An 18337-nucleotide genomic window follows, 5' to 3' on the forward strand; every position below is an offset into this window, starting at 1 on the left:
CGGAGCTCACTGTTCATTACTACTGTCTTCATTACTTAATTCATTTAAGACTGACACCTGTTTTATAGTCTCTCCTTCCACCCTAGCTCTGCCATCATTCCAGATGGATCTCATCACTCATTTAATAGCCTATAATCATAGTTCATGTAGCATTCACTACACACCAGGCATGGTTCTAACCATTTTACATATATTTTAGTTCACTCAACCCTTATAATAGCGCAAGCTATTATTACGCCCACTTCTCACATAAGGAAACTGAGGCACAAAAAGTCTATTTAGACTTGCCTAGAGTTACCCAGTCATGAAGTGGTAGAGTAGGGATGAGGACAACGGAGTCAAATTGCAGAGTCCAGACTGGCTTCCCAGTTCCTTATAACTGTACCATCCTCCACATCTACTCTGCATTGGTTCTGTGGAGGTGGGAGAGAGGGAGTACCTCCTTGACTGAGTCACTGGACATTTGGAAGGTCTTTGGAGAGAAGCCAGCTGAGGATGGCCTGCATTGCCCCTTCCTGGAACTCAATGATTTGTTGTTATCACCCATGCAAATTCACCAACAAACAGATAAAAGTCAGGAAGCTGGGATGCAGCTGAACTGAAAACCCAGCAGCAGAAAAGCAGGTTATAGATTCTGCTCTGGGTGCTCCATACAGCTCCTTCCTCTCTGCCCCAATAACCTCCCTCTCTTTGGGAACATTGCTGCATTCAGGGCAGTCTGTCTTCCCTCCCTATGGGCTGTCTATAGAATGTGTCCCTTGCCTATATCCATATTCATGCTCCGTGCTCCTCAGCCCCCTAGAAACTTTGCACAATAGATTCAAAACCTCTGGTTTCCTCCCTTCCTCTGTCTGAAAGAGTGAAAGAAGGAAGCCAGGGGTTTCAGGGGGCAGCCAGGCAGCAGTATTACCACCCCTAGGCAATCACACCTAGTTGCAGCTTCATCGGGAACAGCTCAGCTCTGAAAATACAGACCTGGGACTCTCCCTCCCAGCCTTCTGGCTCTCGTTCCTGTGAGCAGCTTTTCAACCTCCACTTCCAGCCGCTGACAGGCCCTCCTGGCTCCACAAGGCCAACTAACATACCCACCTTCCACAATCCCCAGCCCTGCCAGACATAACCTGCAACAGGCATTCCTGGATCAATGCAAACTCCGACTTCTGTTCCAGGAGTCTGCCTCTGTTAGAAGAATCTCACACAAATGTGCGTGCTGTGCCATTGTAAATGCTGTATAAGGTGGCCAGGCCCAATCAGTCCCTGCAAGACACCGAATAGTAAGAACTATCTATGGAGTGTTTACTATGTGCCAAGCACGGTCCTTTGCAAGCACTATTAACCCTCAAAATACCACCACCGTGAGACTGAGACCATCATGATTCCCGTTCTACAGAAGGAAACACCGAGACTTTAGGAGGTCAGGACCTTTCCAGGGTCACAACTGCTTAACTAAGTTGCAGAGCTCAACCCGGTGGCACTTCCATCTCACACGCAGCTGTCTGATGGTCAAGAGCCCAACCAGTCCCTCGGTCGTTTCTACCGCACTAAACCGCTGTGTCAAGCTGGAGCAGCGGGCTCAGCAGTGAAAATGAAAGAACAGAAGGAGGTTACAGAGAAGAGAACGGTCACGGTAAATTCCGGAGAGGAGGCAAGGACGTACACACCGAGATACTTCCCGGTCACCGTTACTCAGCACTTTGTGGGGTTCACGTGGCTGGGGGGGCCGGGGCGTGGCGGCCGTTTTCGAGGAATCCAGCCCTGCCTGGGCGGTCCCCATCTCGAGCGTGGGCGTGTTCGATTCAGGCCCGGCGGACGCATCCCCAGGTGACCCGGCAGGGACCTTGTGTCTCTGGGGGTGACTGTCCGTCTCCCCGCCTCCCACCGTCACGCGCAGTGCTGATCCCCACTTCCAGCTGGTGTGCGAGCTGGGCTTGGGGGTACAGGAGCTGAAGCCCTGGAGCTCCGCCCCACGCTTGCGCCAGCCCCGCCCCGATCCCGGCTCGCAGGCTCCAGGGGCGGGGCGTGGCCGGGGCGCAGCGACGGGCGCGGAGGTCCGGCCGGGCGCGCGCGCCCCCGCCACACGCACGCCGGGCGTGCCAGTTTATAAAGGGAGAGAGCAAGCAGCGAGTCTTGAAGCTCTGTGTGGTGCTTTGGATCCGTTTCCATCGGTCCTTACAGCCGCTTGTCAGACTCCAGCAGCCAAGATGGTGAAGCAGATCGAGAGCAAGGTACGCGCTCCCGGGGAAGGCCAGGGTGCCGGCGCCGCGCGCGGCCTCTGTAACTGGGGAAGGCGGTGGCGGGAGGTGCGGAGGCCGCCCCTCTGCATCGCCAGGGGAAAGGGACGCGGCGTCTCGGCCTGGGACTGAGGGAAGCAGCGGCCTGGGCGCGCCCGAGGCGGTGGAGCCTGCCCTGGAGGAAGGGAGGAGAGGGACAAGGGTCCCCTGGAGGGCGGAGTGGCGGTGCCCAGCGTTTCTCGCACCCTGTTCCCCGGGGGATTCCACGCACGCGGGGAGCGTCCGGGGGATGTGAGAGCGCAGACAGCGTGAGGAGTCCCCACGCTGCGCCTCCTGCACCCTCCCGTCCGGGCAGCCCCGACTGGAGGAAGATGAGGGAATGGAAGGGGTCCGCCCTTGGCCCCCCATCTGTATCCAGATTCAGGCCCCAGGCAAGGATAGGGAAGGCCCTTGCAGAAGGCACGGGTCGCTGGCCGCCGCTGCCTTTCCGTATGTGAAGTGATCCACCCGCAGCGGGGGTAGTGATCTCCCTTTGGGAGCGGGTCTAGGCCGGAGACCCCCGCCTGCCTCCACCCATGCCCGGCCCCAAAGGTGACGCGTGCTGTATCCGCACTAAGGGGGCGGATTGCGGCTGGAGACCCCCTGGCACGTGCAGGTCTGTCCAGGAGGCCCGAGGGCCCCAGGTGACCGCGAGGAAGTGAGGTCCGGGCCGCGCCCACGGGACTCCTGTGGCGCAGGGCGCGTTTCCGGCAGCAGTGGCTTTGGAATGACTCAGTCCCCAAGGTTGGGCCCGGGGGCCTCGGCTGCCCTGCCCGTCCATGATTCACCCTCAGTCGGTGGGTTTTGCTGGAGCCAGGGTTCCTCCTGGGAGCAGCCGCGCCCTGCTGCCTGCTCGCCGACCTATCGGTATCCCGATCGTTGTTTTGTCCTCTTAAAAATGCCCAAGGCGAAACAGCCTTCCCATGTTTGAAAGTTATTGCAAGCCTAAAACCTTGTAGACTGGGAAACCCAGAGCCTAACGCGCAGTGTCTAGTCTAATGTAGCCACTCCAGAAATATTTGTTAAATGCAGCGTCAGAAAAGTGAGTGGAGGAAATTGATACTGCTCGAATGGTAGAAGACCCCTCGCCAGCGCCTACCCTGCGATTACCCCTCCCCACCTGCGGGAAGCAGAGGAGGGCGGGTCCTCGCCCGCCTCGGGTGCCCTGACCTGTTTCGTGCCGGGTGGGCTTCGGAAACAGAAGTGTGTCTGCAATGTGTCCCCGATCCTTTTGTTCCTTTGATTATTATTGACTCTCAGTATTTTTTTCTCATATGTTGATTGCCACTGTCATCTTTTATCTTCCTCTCAATCAGTTTTTTCTTAGTGGGATTCTCATTTTAGCAGCCCTCATGTGTTGAAAAGATCCTTAGTAGTGAATTGTCTTTCATATACTTTTTTCCAAGCACCTATTGTGTGACAAATTATTAATCCATTCCTGGGGAAGGGAGTGGGGCTGGGATTCTGTTCTCCAGGGTCTGGCAACCTCAGTATAACCCAACTGCTAAGAACCCCCTCCACTGAGCCAGAAGACCTTTGAGTGGTCTATGTTAGTTGTCCCAAAATCCAGACACTACAAACAAAGTTGATGAGGATTTCTGGAACACACAGTTTAGTCCTCCCAGTTGTCAGAGCATGGTGGCACCTTCCTCCTCTACCGGTGACAAAGGTGTACAAGGGTGACAGGAACTTTAAAAAAAGCACTACAGCCTGGGGCCCAAAGGCCCTGATAATCAATTAATCCTCAAAATAACAATCCAAAGTCATTGATCGAAAGTTACACTAATTTGATTGTTATTTGTTTGTTAGTTTGTCTTTTTGAGATGGAGTTTTGCCCTTGTTGCCCTGGCTGGAGTACAGTGGCGCGATCTCGGCCCACTGCAACCTCCACCTCCTGAGTTCAAGCGATTCTCTTGCCTCAGCCTCCTGCACAGCTGGGATTACAGGCATGCGCTGCCAAAATGCCCAGTAATTTTGTATTTTTAGTAGAGATGGGGTTTCACCATGTTGGTCAGGTTTGTCTCGAACTCCTGACTTCAGGTGATCCACCAACCTCAGCCTCCCAAAGTGCTAGGATTACAGGCGTGAGCCACCACGCCCAGCCTGTTATTTGTAAATATTGAATACATGTTACATTTTCATCCTAATGGGCCAAATTGGCACCATTTGCCATCCAGAACAATTCTGTTTCTGAGGTACTCTGTTGGTGCTTTAGGGCCAACTGGGATCTATTTCAGAGAGGAATGGAATAATTGACTGTAAATGTGATGAGGAAGAAATCAACACTTTTAAAAAAAAATGACACCTACCATTTATTGAACTCCCATCTACAAGGCACTTGGCTAAGTACTTCAGAAACCACTCACACTTATTACCCTCAGAGTAGGTATGTTGAGGCAACGAGATCTTAGACTCTTGCTCCTATTTACCCCAACTACACTGTTTTGCTTCCCCCAGATTATTGGTGTCAGTGATGGAGACATTTATTAATCCTGTTAGTTTCTGGGAGCTAGAAATTGTGATTTCTTCTTAGTAATACAATCTTGAATAATTGTCAAGCTGATACCCGTTTAGAAGTATCAGAAGAGAATTTGTACATAAAGCCTGCACATACGTGGGGTGTAACTCATGTTCAGTTAGGCTAAAAGTTATTGTTGTGTGCCTCTTTTCAGAAATTTTAGGTACTTGTGCTTAAATTTGATTCAGAACTGTTTTGGAAAAGCCTTGAGTATGTTTGAAATACCTTCCCTCTTGAAAGTAATCTCAAGTTTTTAATGAGGGTTAATCATGTTAAAGAAACAAAAATGTCTATTCAACCAGACATTGGCATTTCTTGACCTTTTTTCCTGTCTTACCTGGATCTTGCAATAAAGGATGCCTGGTTTAACTTTCTTGAAAATCACATTAGGGAAGGCTTTGAATGAAATTGATCTGGAACAATAAGTGATGATTTGGAAAAACAATTGCTATACTTCTATGTACCCTGCTGCAGCTCTCCCCATGTCTCCACCTCTAGAGGTGGGGTTCAGGGATTTGCATAACTAAAAAATTTATGAAAGTGTTGTCCTACCTTTCTCAGGAACACCATTTGTGAATTATTTTCCCAAAAACATGAGGTAGAAATTAGAAATCTAGAGAAGTAACTATTACTACATGAGGTCATATTAGTGTTTTCTTGTTGGGTTTTTTTTGTTTATTTGGTTTTTTATCTTATGGTTTTTTATTTATTTGATTTCTTTCTTTACGAGACCTCTTGTGGCAGTGGGGGGCGGGGAATGTTCATTTTTTATTAAACCTACTTGACCAGCATTGTTTCCTTGAAGAAAACCTAGATTTCAGATATAGATGTTTATGTTTTGATTTATCTTAATTGCTCTGGTTTGGTTTTTGGGTTTGGTCAGCACTAACGTACTAATGTGGTTAAAATGAGTCCTTTGTTTTGGGAGGCCAAGGCAGGTGGATCACTTCAGGTCAGGAGTTCAAGACCAGCCTGGTCAACATGGCGAAACTCTGTCTCTACTAAAAATACAAAAATTAGCTGGGCCTGGTGGCAGAGGCTTGTAATCCCAGCTACTCAGGAGGCTGAGGCAAGAGAATCACTTGAACCCCGGAGGCAAAGGTTACAGTGAGCCGAGATCAGGCCTTTGCACTCCAGCCTGGGCAACAAGTGAAACTCCGTCTCAAAAACAAAACAAAACAAAAATGAGTCCTTGGTAACTAGAATATTCGGTTCCCAGGGTTACAGTATCTAGATAGTAAATAATTCAGGGAAGTTAGTGGTAAGAGATTTCTTGATCATTTCTACTGAGAATTTTATTTAACAAGCATTCCTTATGAAAAATAATATCTATGAAAAATTTCCTTCATGAGGAACGAAAACTTTCATTTAATGAATGACAAGGGTGTAGTTTTAAAATAAAGGGCAAAAATCAAAGGTTGGTAAACGTGTGATCTCAGCTCTGGAAACCCCATTATGCTTATGTCAACAGTGATGTCTGAGTGTTGAGGTTTGGGGAAGGTGAGTTTCCTTGACTTTTCAAAAAATTTTAGATTTTCGTATGGTCCACCATAGACAAATGAGTTTAATCAAAAGTCATAGCTTTTTTTTTTTTTTTTTGCGACGGAGTCTCCGTCTGTTGCCCAGGATGGAGTGCAGTGGCACAATCTTGGCTCACTGCAACCTCCGCCTCCTGAGTGGCTGGGACTACAGGCGTACGCCACCACGCCCAGCTAGTTTCTGTATTTTTAGTAGAGACAGCGTTTCACCATATTGGCCAGGCTGGTCTCGAACTCCTGACCTAGTGATCCGCCCACCTTGGCCTCCCAAAGTGCTGAGATTACAGGCGTGAGCCACCATGCCCAGCCAACTTTTATTTTTAAGTAACTTGTGATGTTTCAATTGCAAAATCCTATGCCTTTGTGACTTCAAGTGACCCCTTTCATAATCCATAAGTGTTTAATGAATGTCTACCATACACCTAGGCTTGACATGGAAACATTTTTAATACAAATGTCTATTTTTATTTTCCTTTTGTTTGGTGTAGAGAAAAAATAGCCAGTTCACAATATTTTATAAAATAGTCATGAAGAGAATGTCAGTATACTCTACACATTATATCTTGTTTCATCTTATCAAGTAACACTACCAACAATGTATAGAATTTCTTCAAACTGAGTTTTATTTGGCTTGTTTGGGGATCTTTTTTTTTTTTGGCTAAAAAGTAGGTCCTGAAAGGAGGACCTCCAGAATGTGCTTTGTGTCATTGTGTCGAGTCTTTCTTTTGAAGGTTTAATATTTAACTATTTATTTAATATAAGCTTTTCTTTTGCTGTTAGACTGCTTTTCAGGAAGCCTTGGACGCTGCAGGTGATAAACTTGTAGTAGTTGACTTCTCAGCCACGTGGTGTGGGCCTTGCAAAATGATCAAGCCTTTCTTTCATGTGAGTATTAAACAATGTCTACTTTGTAAGAGATTTGTGTTTTTTGGGTTGGTAGTCACAACGGTAGGAAAGAAAGACAGTTAAAGGATTTTGGTTTCGGTGGGGGAGTTTCTTTGGCTGGATCTTTGATCTAAAAGTAGTAGTATAACAAATAATTTAGGTTTGATACATGTAGCCCATTGAAAACAAATTTTAGAAGTTAATTTTGTCTTAAATAGTTCTTTTTTTCCCCACATTGAAACATGGGCCTTATTTGAAATCCCAGCCTCAGAATTTGAATCCCAGCCTCAGAATTTGATATGCCAAACTGTTTTATACTAAGAAAAATTTGATTTAGAGAAAATTTATGTCTCTTAGATCTATGTCTCCAAAGATCTAAATTTTTGGATCTTTAATTAGTCTCTACTTTTATTAAGTTTCCATTTAAGAAGCTTGAGTATGTTGATTGCCATTACCTAGTTCTAAATCTTTTTGGATTTTTCATTTTAAATTTTCCAGTCCCTCTCTGAAAAGTATTCCAACGTGATATTCCTTGAAGTAGATGTGGATGACTGTCAGGTATGTAGCTGGAAATATGAGATACTGCTGAGCTTTTCACATTGGCCTTTTTCTCTGAATTGCACAGTGCTTTTTTCCATAAATATGTCAAATAATTCTAGAACTGTAATCCTATCTAAAAAGTTCTATCTCAGAAGAGCAGGCAAGTTAGGAGCTTAATCCTAGCTATCAGGAGCTGTATATCACATCCTAAAGTAAACAAAAATAAATGAGTGAGACTTCTGAATCTTATCGGCCACCCACCTTTCTAAAACTCTACATTCTACTTTACACTCTGAGATGTGCAATAAATGGAGATTGAATTTAGCTATGATCATTACATCCATAGGCTTGATGGAGTCACCAAATTATGAGACCGCTTGTAGGGCTCTTTGTGAACTTGCAGTAGCCTGAGAACCTGCATTTGCAAGCCTATTCTAGTCTTGGTTGATTTTAGTCAATTAGAAACCACAAATGTTTTAACAAATAAACACCAAGGTACCTGAGAGAATAATTTGGAAGAAATTCCAGGGTTGGTTGTATTTAACAAATACTTGTTTTGCACTAGGTATATACCAGGCACTGTTCTGGGTAGTTTTTAAGTATCAGTTCATTTAATCCTGAGTGCTGTTATCATCCCCATTTTATAGATGAGAAAACTGAAACACAGAGGTTGTTCATGAAGTTTCAGTGAGTATGTGGCTGAACTAGGATTTAAAGTGAAGTGTTCTGGCTTCCCAGCCCTTGACCTTAAGCACTACCCATCAGAGGATGCTCTGTCTTGTGGTGGGTGTAGATCGGGTGCTTAGCACATGACCACAGACCTAGGAGAGCTGGTTGAGGAGGTATCACTTCGGGGCCCTTTACAGATATGTGAGCATTTTCATTTAGCCCTAGTGGAGAAGGAAAGGCCATGTGGGAGGGGTGCAGTGTGGCAACAGAGGCGCTGGACCTGGCTTCCAGTCCTGGCTCACTAGCATCTGCTTAGGCCAGTCACTCCTCTTCCTTGAGCTTTAAGACCTGCCCCATCAACCTCCCAAGGTTGCTTATTCATTGAGCAAACATGGAATATCCAATAAAGGCTGAAGGGTCACTTAAAACAGGCATATGGCAGTGCTCTCGAAACATGGGAGGGCGCAACAACCCCAGATTGTGTATTCTTAGCCAGTTTTTGACTCTGTGCCTTGGGCAACCCCTGCCTTGGCTTGTGCTGTCTTCTCCATCTGGCCTGTCCTTTCCTTTCCTACCTGACTAACTCCTTGTCATGAGCTTCACCCCTTCTCCACTTACCCCCTTGTGTGCCCTAAGTACTCAGTGAATCTTGGCAATTATTATAATGATCTTTATGTCTGTCCATTACCATTAGTCTCAGTAGATTCCTAGGATCAGAGACCCTGTCTTAATTCACCTTGGTTGCCCCTTCACCTAGCACACCTGCCTTGCATGTAGTATAGGTGTGGAATGAATGAATGATGAATGTGATATGGTTGTTAAGTTACTATTCTAGATGTGTCCCAGAGTTTTTTTTTTTTTTTTTAAAGAGTGTAATTGCATTTTTGTGAAAAATCCTTATTCCTTGTTTTAATCAAACTTAGTCTTATTAAGGTCAATTTAGCTAGGGGAAAATTGCACCTGGAATAGAGAAATTCTAACTGCCACTGATCCTATCAGATAGCAACTTGATTTTTTTTTTTTTGAGATGGAGTTCGCTCTGTCACCTGGGGTGGAGTGCAGTGGCATGATCTCGGCTCACTGCAACCTCTGCCTCCCGGGTTTAAGCAATCCTCTGTCTCAGCCTCCTGGGCAGCTGGGATTACAGGCATGCACCACCATGCCTGGCTAATTTTGTATTTTTACAAAATTAAAACCCCAGTGGAGACGGGGTTTCACCATGTTGGTCAGGCTGGTCTCGAACTCCTGACTTCAGGTGATCCACCCACCTCGGCCTCCCAAAGTGCTGGGATTATCCACCACGCCCAGCCTTGATTTTTATTTGAAAGTAATAATAGGTGCCAGATGCCATGATAAGCCCTTTGCATGCACTATGTCATTTAATCCTCACAATAACTATAGGAGTATTTTTTATTAGCACCCTCATTGAACAGGTAATGGCACTGCAGCACAGAAGGTAAAGTCAGTCCTTGAGGCAGACCAATGCACCATACTGTACTGAGGACACATCTTCTTACTGCCTTTGGGAAGTACAGTCATGTATCACTTAATGATGAGGATACTTTCTGAGAAATGTTAGGCAATTTTGTTGTGCACACATAGAGTGTACTTACAGAACCTAGATGGCATAGCCTCCTGTACACCTAGGCTATGTGGTAAAGCCTGTTGCTCCTAGGCCACAAACAGGTAAGGCATGTTACTGTACTGAATACTGTAGGCGGTTAATAACACAACAGTAAGTATTTGTGTATCTAAACATAGAAAAGGTATGGTGAAAACATGATATGAAAGATTAAAAAATGGTATGCCTTTATAAGGTACTTGCCATAAACGGGACTTGCAGGACTGAGAGGTGCTCTGGGCGAGTCAGTGAGTGGGTGGTGAGTGAATGTGAAGGCCTAGAACCTGTAGACGTTATAAACACTGTATGCTTACAAATTTTATTTTTAAAATTTCTTTTTTCAGCAATAAATTTATTGTAACTTTTTTACTTTATAGTTTTTTTATTTTTTTAACTCTTTAACTCTTGTAATAACACTTAGCTTAAAACACGAATGCATTGTACAGCTCTACAAAAATATTTTCTTTATATCCTTAGTCTATAAGCTTTTTTTAAAAAGACTTTTTAAACTTTTTGTTACAAACTAAGATTCAAACACATACATTAGCCTAGACCAACACAGGGTCAGGATCATCAGTATCACTGTCTCCCATCCCCACATCTGGTCTCACAGAAAGGTCTTCAGGGACAGTAACATGCATGGACCTTTCATCTCCTATGATAACAGTGCCTTCTCCTGGAATGCTTCCTGAAGGGCCTGCCTGAGCCTGTTTTATAGTAACTGTCTTTTTAAAAAAATAAGTAGAAGTACACTCTAAATTAATAATGAAATTAAAGTAAATACAAAAACCAGTAACCTAGGTGTTTATTATCAAGTAGTATATACTGTCCATAATTGTAGTGATACGCTTTTTTAAGTGAAAGCAAGTTTATTAAGAAAGTAAAGGCACAAAAGAATGGCTGCTCTACAGGTGAAGCAGTCTGTAGTGGTATACTTTGTATGTAATTGCAGCGCACATTTGTTTGCACCAGCTAATGCGATGGGCTATGACATTAACCCATCACTAGGTGAGAGGAATTTTTCAACTTCATTATAATCTTATGGGACCACCACAATATATGCAATCTGTTGTGGACCTAAATGTTATATGGTGCATTACTATAGGTGTGCAAAGCGCTCGAGGACTTCCGTATGACAGAGCTCCTCCTTCGTGTCTGCTTGGTGCACCCTCATCACCCTGAACGTATCTTTTTTTTTTTGAGACAGAGTCTCACTCTGTCGCCCAGGCTGGAGTGCAGTGGTACCATCTCTGCTCACTGCAACCTCCACCTCCCGGGTTCAAGCGATTCTCCTGCCTCAGCCTCCTGAGTAGCTGGGACTACAGGCATCCACTACCACACCAGGCTAAATTTCATATTTTTAGTAGAGACAGCATTTTGCCATGTTGGCCAGGCTGGTCTCGAACTCCTCACCTCAAGTGATCCACCCGTCTCGGCCTCCCAAAGTGCTGGGATTACAGGCATGAGCTACCGTGCCTGGCCTGAAAGTGTCTTTTAAAACCTTGAAGTGACCCTCTGACAAACTGAGGAACTTTAACTTTGCCTCCATAGATTGATAGAAAAGTATGAGTAGTAGCCCTTTTGAAAATGATAGACCAATCTTATTTCTCTGACAGCCAACAGGGTTATGATACTTATTTTATAAATGGTAACCTCCCTCTGACCCTTACTTGGAGTGAGTTTTCAATAGTATGCATTCAATAAACATTCACCATTTTTATTCCAGCCATTACTGTCCTTGTGCCTCTTACTGGAACCTGTACTTTCATGCTCAGCAGGTGTCCAGCATTACAAGAAAAAGTAAAGATTACCTAGAAAGAACTCCTCAACAGTAGTGCCACCCACCATCCTAGAGGTCGTCATAGTGTTTGTAGCTGGCCTGTCTTCCCCTTGAGAATTCTCCGTTGGTTTCCGTGATTTGGTTATCAACAGTCCTGCCTGCTTGCTTGCTGTCCTGTATAGCTTGTGCTGCTTAGGTTCTGAGTGGTTCTATATTTCTTTCCCAGTCCTCTTTTGAGTGCCTGGCTGACATTTTCAATCTCTATTGGGCTCCCAACCAAACCAGTTTCGTGGTATTGTCCTCCAAACCTTGCCCTCTTATAGCATGAACAATGTGTTGAGCATGGGGTATTATAAGAGTTCTCATTTAGCATTCCACAGTTGAGGAATGTGTGTTACTTCAATTACCTTTGAGCTGTAGAAAAATCTTTAGCTGTGGTAACAGCCACTTCTAGGAGAGGAGAAAATACGTATCAACTAGCCCAATTTGCAATGTTAGGAATTTGTCGATTTTCTTAGTAGGATAGCTTTCAAAGGTTAGAGCATCAGAGTCACCTGAAACCCGACTTCAACTGTAATGGTTTAAGATGGGGTTGATGGGGAAACTTGTAGTACCCCTCAGGTAATTCTGATACTGCAGCAAGGTTTGAGAATTCACAGAGTCTTTTTATTTTTCCTCCCGAGATAGTCTCATTCTGTCGCCCAGGCTGGAATACAGTGGCATGATCTCAGCTCACTGCAACCTCCGCCTCCCAGGTTCAAGCAATTGTCCTGTCTCAACCTCCTGAGTAGCTGGGATGACAGATGTGTGCCACCACACCTGGCTAATTTTTGTCTTTTTAGTAGAGATGGGGTTTCTCCGTGTTAGCCAGGCTAGTCTCAAACTCCTGATCTCAGGTAACCCACCGGCCTTGGCCTCACAAATCAGTTTTTAATTAAAAATAAGCAGGAGGCTGAGTGTGGTGGCTCACACCTGTAATCCCAGCACTTTGGGAGTCCGAGGAAGGCGGATCACTTGAGCTCATGAGTTTGAGACCAGCCTGGGCAACATGGAGAGACCTTGTCCCTATAAAAAATATATATATTTTTTTTTTATAAAAAATATGTATTTTTTTTATAAAAAATAAAAAAATATTTTTTATTAAAAAAATATATATATATTGTGTATGTGCGTGTGTGTATATATATATATATATACACACACACACACACAAAATTAGCCAGGTGTGGTGGCATGTGCCTGTAGTCCCAGCTACTGGGGAGGCTGAGGAGGGAGGATGGCTTGAGTCCGGGAAGTGGAGGTTGCAGTGAGCTGAGACTATGCCCCTGCATTCCATCCAGCCTGGGTGACACAGCCAGACCCTGTCTCAAAAATAATAATAATCAGTAAACCCAGTGTGGGGTTATTCCTTTAGATTACTATTATTTTGTTCTTGAACAATTGATTTTTATTTTTTTAGACTTTTTAGCCTTTATATAATCATTCTGTGTACTCTGCCTTCATAATAAAACTGGAAAAATTATGAGCAAGAAATAAGAGGTACTAGTTCTGAGGAATAGTTAAGATTATCATACTGAGTCCAATTGTAGCAGAATTTTTTGTTGCTTCTTTGTATGATACTTAAAATAGTTGAAAATTTGATTGGATTAAAGAGCATATTGGATCGCTGGGGTATCTGATGCTAGTAACATTCTGAACATTCTGCCTGTTAATGTGCCCATCAAAGGAAGTAAATATTAATAAAACTTCTTCATTGAGAATATAACCGGTTTGGCTTTTGTACTGCCATTATATTCATTATATTAATTTTCATATGCTGAAAAATGTCCTCATGCGGAAATGTGGGGTACATGACAGGGAAAAGTTTCTGGTTTTGGATTACTTCTGTCAAAGCTCGGTACTCGCAGTCTTGTATTTAATCCTCTCCCCTTGCTACTTTCCCTACCAGGATGTTGCTTCAGAGTGTGAAGTCAAATGCATGCCAACATTCCAGTTTTTTAAGAAGGGACAAAAGGTACGTACATCTGACCTTTAAAACTCTAACTGGGCAATAGGAAACCCAGTATAAGTGAATAAATCACTGGAGTGATGTTCCCTTTAAAGATTGAGGCATATCACCAAGTTCTGCTTTTAAGAATTTTTAAATATGCCAGAATTCATTGGCTTAAGTACATAATGTGACAGCTAACTGAAAATCAATCTTTCCTAGAACTAGTCCTATTTATATCATAAAGCACATAGAATTTCTTAGACTTGGGCAGTTCATTTGTTGTTAAGTATTGTGTAAAAGAAAATTTGTACTTGAGCCTTTTGACTTTTCTCTGATATTTTTTGTTTATAACTTAAATGAACTGTATGTTATTCAGGGAAGTTTATTTTAAATAAGATTATACCTCTTCTTCCCTCCACCCCTATTCTTCCTTCATTCTATGCTGAATACATATTTATACATATGTTTACATATACATATGTATATGTATATATATAAATACATATTTATACATATTTTATGTATAAAACAGTGCTACAGTGCTACGTCTAATGTCAATTCAATATTCTCTTAACAGGTGGGTGAGTTTTCTGGAGCCAATAAGGAAAAGCTTGAAGCCACCATTAATGAATTAGTCTAATCATGTTTTCTGAAAACATAACCAGCCATTGGCTATTTAAAACTTGTAATTTTTTTAATTTACAAAAATATAAAATATGAAGACATAAACCCAGTTGCCATCTGCGTGACAATAAAACATTAATTCTAACACTTTTTAAAACCGTCTCGTGTCTGAATAGCTTTCAAAATAAATGTGAAATGGTCATTTAATGTATTTTCCTATATTCTCAATCACTTTTTAGTAACCTTGTACGCCACTGATTATTTTAAGATTTTAAAAATTATTATTGCTACCTTAATGTATTGCTACAAAAATCTCTTGTTGGGGGCAATGCAGGTAATAAAGTAGTATGTTGTTATTTGTTTTCTTTTGACAGAGAAAATAGCATTCTCTGTTTTAGCAGGTGAATCCTCTATGCTCTCCAAAAGATCAGCATGACCAAAATTGATGTCCACTCATGAAGGACTTATTCGTTTTGTTTGTTTTGCCACGAGGATCGGATCGTGATTCTCCTCGAAGTATCTGAGAAAGTCTAGTTGTATAGGCCAGACATAGGTTCTGTCTTGAGTGGTAAAAGTTGTGGGAAATTATTACTTATATCATTCAAAGAACATTGTTTCTTGTGTTCTAAGCACAGTAAGGGGTTGGGGGGTTGAAGAAACTTTTTGAGTTTACATAATAATGAAGAGCAGAATTATCATATGCCAGGTATCATCTTTCTATTAATTCATTTAATCTTTGTAACAATCCTATTAGATATAGATACTATAATCCCCATTTACCTGTGAGGAAACAGACAAAGGGTGGTAATTTCCCCAGCATCACAACTAGTCATTGGAGGAGCTGGGATTTGAACCAAAGAAGTCTGGTACCAGAATATGTGCCTTTAACTACTACATTGCCCTCAGTGCAACAATCTGAGTAAGTAGGAAAATGATGGGCCCTTAGTTGAGTTTCTTTCCTCATATGAAATTAGGATGCCAAACTTAGATGATCTCTCAAAATACTAATGGAATGCCTGTTATGTGCCAGGCATCATGCTAGGCTTGGGATAAAGCTGTGACTAAGACACCCTCATCCTCATACAGCTTACATTCTAGAAGCAGAGACAAACTGGTGAATAATAGACTGGTATATTCTACAAGGCAAAACCAAAAACTGGGCGCAGTAATGAGAAGAATAGGGGAACCCGCTGTGCATCAGGTGGTTGGACCTGGGTTCTTTGAGGTGACTGTAAACAGAGCTGTTGGATAAAAAGTACTCCAACCTGCTGAGAGCCAGGGAATCAGCTTTCAAGCAGAGAGAATGACAGACACAAAGGCTTGAGTCAAGAAAGAGCTTGGTACCTTATAGAATCATCAGAGGAGCATGAAATAAAGCTCGATAGAGTGGCAGGGCCAGGTCAGCCAGGGCGTTATTTGTTCTAGAAGGGATGAGAAACCATCGAAGGGTAAGTCAGGGTACATGCTTTGTTAACAAGTAATTTTGGCACCTGTACAGAAAACGGAAACTAAAAAGTGGAAAACCAGTTGGGCTTTTTTGTTTGTTTTTTGAGATGGAGTTTTGCTCTTGTCAGCCAGGCTGGATTGCAATGGCGCAATCTCAGCTCACTGCAACCTCCGCCTCCCAGGGTCAAGCCATTCTCCTGCCTCAGCCTCCTGAGTAGCTGGGATTACAGGCACCCGCCACCATGCCCAGCTAATTTTTGTGTTTTTAGTAGAGATGAGGTTTCACCATGTTGACCAAGATGGTCTCGAACTCCTGACCTCAGGTGATCCACCCACCTCAGCCTCCCAAAGTGCTGGGATTATAGGCGTGAGCCACTGTGCCCAGCCCCAGTTAGGCTTTTGCAATTACCTAGATCAGAGATAATGATAGCTGTGACTAGGAGGACAGTGGGGAAGTGACAGAGATGGAACAAAGCCTAAGGGCCTGTGAGAGGAAGACCCAGGAGTGAATCTCAGGTTTCTGGCAGAAGCCCTGGGTGTCGGGGTATGATGTGATGTCATGAGTGAGGTGAGGATGGGAGGGAGAAAGGGGTGGTGGTGAGGGAGTCAGTCTCTGGCCCTTCTGAGTTGGGTGCTTCTGAGGTGCACATCCCACTGAAGGTGCTGTGCAGGCTGTTGGATACCTAGTTGAGAGCTCCAAGGACAGGTCTGGACTGGGATAGAAATTTGCAAGACATTGTCATGTAGATGGCACTTATAAACAAACACGACATCACCCAGGAAGAGTCCAGAGTGAAGAGGGCTCAAGATAGCCTGACTCAATATTTGGAGATCAAGTAGAATAGGAACAGACAAAGGAGACTGAAGGGTGGCCAGAGGGGAAAGACAAAAACCAGAAGAGGGTTTTATCCTGGAAGAACAGAGGAGAACATTTCAAAAAGGAAGGAGTATCATTTACCAAATTCCCTTGGAGCTAAGAAACATAAGGTTGAGAAAACAAAATGGAGGTTGGTGATTGCAACACAAAATTCCTATGGAGTGATGGGGAAGGAAGCCAGATTGGAGGGAACAGAAATCACACTTCTCATATCTGTCAAGCAATCCGGCCACCTCGGCCTCCCAAAGTGCTGGGATTATAGGCATGAGCCACTGTGCCTGGCCCAAACTTGTAGTTATAAAATGAATAAGTTCTGGGGAGCTAATGTGCACCATGGTTACTATAGTTAATAATACCATATTGTTCACGTGAAATTTGCTAAGAGTAGGTCTTAAGTGTGCTCACCCCACCCTCCACACACACAGACACAAATGGTAACTGTGGTGATAGATATGTTAAGTAATGTGATTACGACACAGTGCATTCATATATCAAATAATTACATTGTACACCTTAAATATAAGCAATTATTGTCAAATATGCCTCGATAAAGCTAGAAGTTAGAAGAAAAAAAAAGAATAGACTCAGACCACAATAGGAGAGATTGGTGTTGGTTATGTCTTTCCTCCACCATAATCAGTGGGATGGAAGTGAGCGCAAGGTTAGAGAGCATTGTCGATTTAGGGATGGGAAGACGGCATTTCCATCTGATAGTTTCTGTTTTCCAAGCAGGCAGTTTTGAGGAGAAGGTATGAAATTGTTATCTTCACAGTGGCAAAGCAAAGCATGGTTTCTGGGCATAGTTGAGTGTCTGCATGAGGTTTGTTAGGACCTCAGAGCCCTGCTGTGTGTGCAGGCAACCGAAGGTGGAGAGTTGAAGCCGGAGCGGGATTGGGTTTTTGTAGTTGAGTCCAGTAGTGAGTGGGGATGCAGAGAAGCTGACAGTACTTTTGAGGGATTGATTATACTGATGCAGTATAGAATCAAGCCTGGAGAAGTAGAGAGGAGAAGCCAAGAAGAGGCTGGTGAGCCACAGAAAAAGGAGTGTCTAAGGATTAGAGGTCTTGACAAGGTCAAAGAAGGGTGGCAGTGGGAGTGACTGAGCAAGCAAACTTTAAGAAGATGAGAGGTGGTAAGCAGAGTGAGATTTAAAAAACAGATTTGAGAAACAAATTTCCAGAGAAGACAAAGACTAGGGTGACCATGAGAAGGAGGTGAAGTGGGGTAGAGGAAGATTGGAACTCAGCAGGTCAAGGATTTGAGGCCAGGAGCATACATGGGTTTCAGGGAAAGAAAATGGGAATAGGGATGGAAAGAGAAGTCTGTGAAGTGAACCATCTTTAGTGAGTGAGGAGGTTGATAGCAGATGGCAGCAGTAAGGCAGGTAGGAAGTTGGTACAACTTCATGAATGAGTTTCAGAGTAGTAGGAGATTTTGCAAGAAGGAGAAGTGGTTTGGAAGGGGCCTTAGGTGGGGAGGCAAGCAAAAAATCCAGTCACCTCCTGACTTGGGTATGTGGAGTGTAAAGTGTAGGGGAGGGGGAGCCTTTAGGATATTTCTGTTAAGGAAGGAGTTGATG

General features: G+C 43.7%; 1 protein-coding gene and 1 long non-coding RNA gene across 3 annotated transcripts in view; one reads left to right on the top strand and one right to left on the bottom strand.

The window, feature by feature from the left end:
• LOC134807725 (uncharacterized) overlaps positions 1–1965 on the bottom strand; it is a 59814-nt gene extending 57849 nt beyond the window's left edge. For both annotated transcript variants that reach the window (XR_010148883.1, XR_010148882.1), the window contains exon 1: positions 1662–1965. This is a non-coding gene — a long non-coding RNA (uncharacterized LOC134807725). The remainder of the gene's footprint in view (positions 1–1661) is intronic.
• Positions 1799–14592, top strand: TXN (thioredoxin). Its single transcript, XM_001142154.5, has 5 exons — positions 1799–2225; positions 7107–7211; positions 7710–7769; positions 13770–13835; positions 14389–14592. The coding sequence occupies exons 1-5, from the start codon at positions 2202–2204 to the stop codon at positions 14449–14451; spliced, it is 318 nt and encodes a 105-aa protein (XP_001142154.2). The 5' UTR covers positions 1799–2201; the 3' UTR covers positions 14452–14592.
• The last annotated feature ends 3745 nt before the right edge of the window (positions 14593–18337 follow it).

This window comes from Pan troglodytes, chromosome 11, assembly GCF_028858775.2.
Source record: "Pan troglodytes isolate AG18354 chromosome 11, NHGRI_mPanTro3-v2.0_pri, whole genome shotgun sequence".
NCBI lineage: Eukaryota > Metazoa > Chordata > Mammalia > Primates > Hominidae > Pan > Pan troglodytes.